Here is a 7,201-nt window from a genome sequence, read left to right as displayed (position 1 = left end):
GGAGCAATAATATAGTGAAATCGAAGACTTTATTTATCAGTATTTCCTCCGTAATTTTCACAACATCCAAAGCGTGACAGTAACACATCACAGAACACTATGCAACGTACATCTGTAGCGTCGACACCACTTATCATTCTAGCCCATTGGTTTCAAGCCTGGGAGTAATTACCCCTTGAGGGGTAAACTGAAATTTTCTGAGGGGTAAAAACTAAACAATTCGATTCTGTTTCAGTCACGAAACTAAATAATTTTCCAAATATCATTACCATTAATCACACTTTTGTAAGACTCTAATGTTCATTACGTAAGTTATAAATAATTACTTTTTCTTAACTAGTAGCATTAATGCGGTGTAGGTTACAGGTTCCTCACATAGTCGACCCACTACAGACGTATGTTGTGCTTTGATCCGTACATCGTTGATGATAAAAGTGAGACATATACATAACAAATGCTAAATATCTCAAGAAAATGTCTTTTTCAAGTTGTAGATTAAATATCCCAAAAAAATGTATTTTCCAAGTTGTACATAATAACTGCAGTAGTACAGAAATTGCTCACTTAATCACTTCGTGACAGATAAATTAATTAATTGACAGCACGACACAGCAGTGACTACATAATCGCTACTATAGTGCTCTACACGGTGGTATTATTATTAAACTGGTCAGACACAAAGCATTAACAGTCTGAAGTCGTCCGATTTCCGCCATTTCAAAAGTAAGAAATGCAGCGGTAAGGTTATCTACAAACAGTAAGTATAGTGCACTCGCCTGAACCTGTTTGATTTTAAAAGAGACTGCAGCGTGTAGGCCAAGCAAGTGCCACAAAGGAAAGGGGTAACGCAGAGGAAGTACGTTTTGTAATAAGTGTCCACCACTATGGATAGTTAGCTTTCCTATCTGAGAAGGAATTATTGGTAGTACTTGCGATGCACCACGAATTCCTTCGTGACTCCTTCTAATGCACACACACACACTCCCCCCTCTCCCCCCCTCTCTCTCCCTCCCTCTCTCTCTCTCTCTCTCTCTCTCTCTCTCTCTCTCTCTCACACACACACACACACACACACAGACTAAATCACACACACACACACACACACACACACACACACACACACACACACACACACACACACACAGAGTAAATATCATTCACCTTTCATTATTTTAAAAATAAAAGTGTTCCAAGAAAAGTCTTTCATTCTACAGTTTAGTTAGGTGCTAAAGTTGGTGATAATGTGGGGGAGTAGGGTGCAACAGAGAGCAGGGACGGGAGGGGGGGGTGGAGGGGGGTTCCACATAACGTCTGATTGCACTCAGGTGTAATAGTCTAAGAAAGGTTGGAACCACTGTTCTAGTCAATATAGGATCTTTCATCACCAGACCACTCTGCTATCACCTTAACTCATAGAAGACCCTTTCTGTCAAATACTGGTGCAAGGTATTTCAAACACGAAACATAGTGGGGATTTCTGAAAACATCTTCCATGAGAGACGCCGAACCGTCGGCGATTTGGAAAAACTTCCCCCACTCGGAAGTGTGGCTGTGCGAGGTAAGCGACATGAGGCTCAGTGCGCTGTAGTAGACGGCACAGGCGCCGCCCACCTGCACGTCATCGACGAGTGCCTGCAGGGGGTAGCTGTCCGCCTCGGCAGCCATGTCCAGCTGACGCAGGAGCGCCACCAGCGTGCCATGGTAGTCGGCCAGAAGCGTGTCCAGGTGGTCGCGGTGCACCTCCACGCTGGCATTCCTGTACAGGAAGTGCAGCAGGTCCGCTGCCCCACTGTGCACCTTGCTACCCTGAGACAGCAAAACAGTAACTTTGTAACATCTTTACTGGATAGCTCTGAGGTGGTACAGATTGACAGCAACACCATCTGGCTAGAAACTTTAAGAACCTAGAAGGAGTGATTCAGTGTTTACAATATGAAATTAAATGAGGAAAAAACAGACACTACATTGTTTTCGGTCAAGATATATGCATATTGATTCGGTTAGGCTGAGAGAAGACCGATGTATCTTCACTGAGGTAAGTATGATCACAGCTATTGTAACCAACTCTATATTTCCCGATGGGCCTCTTGTGGCCTGAAGACGGAGTGCTGACTAAGGGAAGAGAGGAAGCAAAACAGAAAAATGACTGGCTTTCACAACGTAGGTGAAACCGGCAAACAGAAACAGCACTACTCTTACTTACAAGCTTACGTACACATAGAATGCAGTCTTGTTACTATAATTATGATGCTTAGTGGAATACTTATTAAGATGATCATGATGTTGAAATTAGTGCACACATCGACTTTCTATTATGCTAATTATGATGTCAACCTGCGAGACTTTGTTGCTATTACACAGTAGTTCTTAATTGTATGATACATGAACTCAAATATTTGCACATGCACTGAGGAGCCAGAGCATTATGACCACCTGATTAATAGCTTGTTTGACTGTCTTTGGAACGAAATAAATCACTGACTCTGCGTGTCAGGGATCCTACAGTTTGTTGGTAGGTTTGTGAAGGTATATAACATTAGATGTCTGTGCGCAGGTCATGTGATGGCACCCAATAGAGACCCCAAATGGGTTCCGTAGGATTCACATCAGGCGATTTTGGTCGCCGAGATATCGAAGTCAGTTCACTACAATGCTCTTCAAAACACTGTAGCACGTTCTGGCTCTGAGACATGGACAGTTATACCGCCGAAAGGTGACATCAAGCATGAAAAGATGCAGGTGGTTCGCAGCTGTCAGCGTGTCTTCGATTACTACTATAGCGCAGGAAAATGTCTACCACAGCATAATACTGATTTCGCCAGCCTGCGTCCGTATCACGCTACACGTTTAGAATCGCCGTTCATCTCGGTGACGATGTATGTCAGGACGATCATAGACTTTTTTTCTCTTTTTTTTTTAAGTCATCAGTCCAACAGTCTTCTCATTGGTTTAATGCGGACCGACACGAATTCCTCTCCGGTACCAAACTGTTCATTTCAAAATACTACTTGCAGCCTACGTCCTCAATTATTTGCTGAGTGTATTAAAAATCTCTGACTTCTTCTCCAAGTTTTACCCTCTACCGTTCCATCTAGTACCATGGAAGTTATTCCCTGCTGTCTTAACAGATGTGCTATCTTCCTGTCTCTTCTCCTTGTCAGTGTTTTCCACATATTCCTTTCCTCTTCGATTCTGCGCAGCACATCCCCATTCTTCACCTTATCAGTCCACCTAATTTTTAACATAGCATCACAGCACAAATGCTCCAATTCTCTTCTATTCCGGTTTCCCAACACCCCATGTTTCACTACCATACAATCGGTGTTCCAAACGTACATTCTTAGAAATTTCTTCTTCAAATGAAGGCCTGTGTTTGATACTAGTAAACTTCTCTTTGCCAGGAACGCCCTTTTTACCAGCGCGTTTGATGTCCTCCTTGCCCCGACCCTCATTGGTTATTTACTAGTTGTTTTGCTGCCTAGGTAGCAAAATTCCTTAACCTATCTACTTCGTGACCATCAATCCTGATGTTTAAGTTTATCGCTGCTCCATTTTGCTACTTCTCAATACTTTCGTCTTTCTTCGATTTACTCTCAATCCGTATTCTGTACTCATCACACTGTTCATTCCATTCAGCACCTCATGTAATTCTTCACTTTCACTCATGACAGCAATGTCATCAGCGAATCGTATCTTTGATATTCTTTCACCTTGAATTGTAATCCACTCCTGAACCGTTGTTTTATTTCCATTATTGATTCTTCGATATACAGATTGAACCGTAGGGGAGAAAGACTACATCCCTGTCTTACATCATTTTTAATCCGAGCACTTCGTTCTTGGTCGTCCACTCTTACTATGCCCTCTTGGCTCTTGTACATATTGTACATTACTCGTCTCAACCCTATAGCTTACGTCTACTTTTCTCAAAATTTCGAACATCTTGCACCATTTTATACTGTCGAACGATTATTCCAGGCTGAAAAATCCTATGAACGTTTCTTGATTTTCCTTTATCTTGTTTCCATTATCAACAGCAACGTCAGAATTGCCTCTCTCGAGCCTTTATGTTACCTAAAGCCAAACTGATCGTCATGTAACTTATCCTCAGTTTTCTTTTCCTTTCTTCTGTATGTTTTTATCGTCAGCAACTTGGATGTATGAGCTGATAAGCTGACTGTGCGATAATTCTTCCTCTTGACAGGTCTTGCAGTCTTCGGAATTGTGTGGATGATACAGGGTGTTTCAAAAATGACCGGTATATTTGAAACGGCAATAAAAACTAAACGAGCAGCGATAGAAATACACCGTTTGTTGCAATATGCTTGGGACAACAGTACATTTTCAGGCGGACAAACTTTCGAAATTACAGTAGTTACAATTTTCAACAACAGATGACGCTGCAAGTGATGTGAAAGATATAGAAGACAACGCAGTCTGTGGGTGCACCATTCTGTACGTCGTCTTTCTGCTGTAAGCGTGTGCTGTTCACAACGTGCAAGTGTGCTGTAGACAACATGATTTATTGCTTAGAACAGAGGATTTTTCTGGTGTTGGAATTCCACCGCCTAGAACACAGAGCTGTTGCAACAAGACGAAGTTTTCAACGGAGGTTTAATGTAACAAAAGGGCCGAAAAGCGATACAATAAAGGATCTGTTTGAAAAATTTCAACGGACTGGGAACGTGACGGATGAACGTGCTGGAAAGGTAGGGTGACCGCGTACGGCAACCACAGAGGGCAACGCGCAGCTAGTGCAGCAGGTGATCCAACAGCGGCCTCGGGTTTCCGTTCGCCGTGTTGCAGCTGCGGTCCAAATGACGCCAACGTCCACGTATCGTCTCATGCGCCAGAGTTTACACCTCTATCCATACAAAATTCAAACATGGCAACCCCTCAGCGCCGCTACCATTGCTGCACGAGAGACATTCACTAACGATATAGTGCGCAGGATTGATGACGGCGATATGCATGTGGGCAGCATTTGGTTTACTGACGAAGCTTATTTTTACCTGGACGGCTTCGTCAATAAACAGAACTGGCGCATATGGGGAACCGAAAATCCCCCTGTTGCAGTCCCATCGTCCCTGCATCCTCAAAAAGTACTGGTCTGGGCCGCCATTTCTTTCAAAGGAATCATTGGCCCATTTTTCAGATCCGAAACGATTACTGCATCACACTATCTGGACATTCTTCGTGAATTTTTGGCGGTACAAACTGCCTTAGACGACACTGCGAACACCTCGTGGTTTATGCAAGATGGTGCCTGGCCATATCGCATGGCCGACGTATTTATTTTCCTGAATGAATATTTCAATGATCGTGTGATTGCTTTGGGCTATCCGAAACATACAGGAGGCGGCGTGGATTGGCCTCCCTATTCGCCAGAAATGAACCCCTGTGACTTCTTTCTGTGGGGACACTTGAAAGACCAGGTGTACCGCCAGAATCCAGAAACAATTGAACAGCTGAAGCAGTACATCTCATCTGCATGTGAAGCCATTCCTCCAGACACGTTGTCAAAGGTTTCGGGTAATTTCATTCAGAGACTACGCCATATTATTGCTACGCATGGTGGATATGTGGAAAATATCGTACTATAGAGTTTCCCAGACCGCAGCGCCATCTGTTGTTGAAAATTGTAACTACTGTAATTTCGAAAGTTTGTCTGCCTGATAATGTACTGTTGTCCCAAGCATATTGCAACAAACGGTGTATTTCTATCGCTGCTCATTTAGTTTTTATTGCCGTTTCAAATATACCGGTCATTTTTGAAACACCCTGTATATTCCCGAAGGTCACATGGTATGTCGCCAGACTCATACTTTCTATACACCAACTTGAATAGTCGTTTTGCTGCCACTTCCTCAAATGATTTTAGAAATTCTGATGGAATGTTATCTATCCCTTCTGCGTTATTTCATCCTAAGCCCTCCAAAGCTCTCTTAAATTTCGATTCCAATACCGGATTCCCTCTCTCTTCTAAATCAATTCCTGTTTGTTCTTTAATCACATGAGACAAATCTTTCCCCTCATAGAGATTTCAGTGTACTCTTTACACTATCCTCTATCTCCTCTGCACTCAACAGTGGAATGCCCACTGCACTCTTAACGTAACTACCCTTGTTTTAAGGTTCATCGGAGGTTGTTTTGACTTTCCTATATGCTGAATCAGGCCTAGCGACAATCATTTCTTTTTCGATTTCTTCACATTTTTGTTGCAACCATTTCGTCTTAGCTTCCATGCACTTTCTGTTTATTTCATTTCTCTGCAACTTGTATTTCTGTTCTCTTGAATTTCGCCGCGAGCGGTACCCTTGCGGTCTAGGGCGCCTCGCCGCGGTTCGCGCTGCTTCCCCCATTGGAGGTTCGAGTCCTCCCTCGGGCATGTGTGTGTGTGTGTGTGTGTGTGTGTGTGTGTGTGTGTGTGTGTGTGTGTCGTCCTAAGCGTAAGTTAGTTTAAGTTAGATTAAGTAGTGTGTAAGGGAACTTAACATCAATTTCAAAAAAAAAAATTCTTGAATTTACCTGAACATTTTTGCATTTTCTTATTTCATCGATCAACTGAAGTATTTGTTCTATTACTCACAGTTTCTTTGCAGTTGCCTTCTTTTTACCTATATTTTTCTATCCACTCTCTGTGATTGCTCTTTTTAGAGAAGTCCATTCCATTTCAACTCTATTGCCTCCTGAGCTACTCCTTACTGCTGTATCTATATCCTTAGAGAACTTCAAGCATATCTTGTCATTTCTTTGTACTTCTGTATCCCACTTCTTTGCGTACTCATTCTTCCTGACTAATCTCTTAATCTTCAACCTACTCTTCATTACTACTAAATTATGATCTGAGTCTATATCTGCTCCTGGATACATCTTACAATCCAATATTTGATTTCAAAATCTTTGTCTGAGCATGACGCAATTTAACTGAAATCTTCCTGTACCTCCCGGCCTGTTCTTAGTATACCTCCTCCTCCTCTTGTGATCTTGAACAGAGTATTCGCTATTACTAGATGAAATTTATTACATAACTCAATTAGTCTTTCTCCTCTCTTATTCCCTGACCCAAGCCCACATTCTCCTGTAACCTTTTCTTCTACACCGTCCTCTACAATTGCTTTCCAGCCCCTCATAATTGCTAGATTCTCATCTCCCTTTACATACTGTATTACCCTTTCAATATCTTCATATACTTTCTCTA

The 7,201-nt window shown here is 42.4% G+C and overlaps 1 protein-coding gene across 1 annotated transcript in view; it reads right to left on the bottom strand.

Moving 5' to 3' along the window:
* Positions 1–1,246: 1,246 nt before the first annotated feature.
* LOC124777321 overlaps positions 1,247–7,201 on the bottom strand; it is a 49,771-nt gene continuing 43,816 nt past the window's right edge. The window contains exon 3 of the mRNA XM_047252680.1: positions 1,247–1,806. Coding sequence (XP_047108636.1) covers positions 1,411–1,806 — 396 coding nt within the window. The 3' untranslated portion in view covers positions 1,247–1,410. The remainder of the gene's footprint in view (positions 1,807–7,201) is intronic.

Source organism: Schistocerca piceifrons, chromosome 2 (genome assembly GCF_021461385.2).
Source record: "Schistocerca piceifrons isolate TAMUIC-IGC-003096 chromosome 2, iqSchPice1.1, whole genome shotgun sequence".
NCBI lineage: Eukaryota > Metazoa > Arthropoda > Insecta > Orthoptera > Acrididae > Schistocerca > Schistocerca piceifrons.
This window is presented reverse-complemented; position numbering and strand designations above follow the sequence as displayed.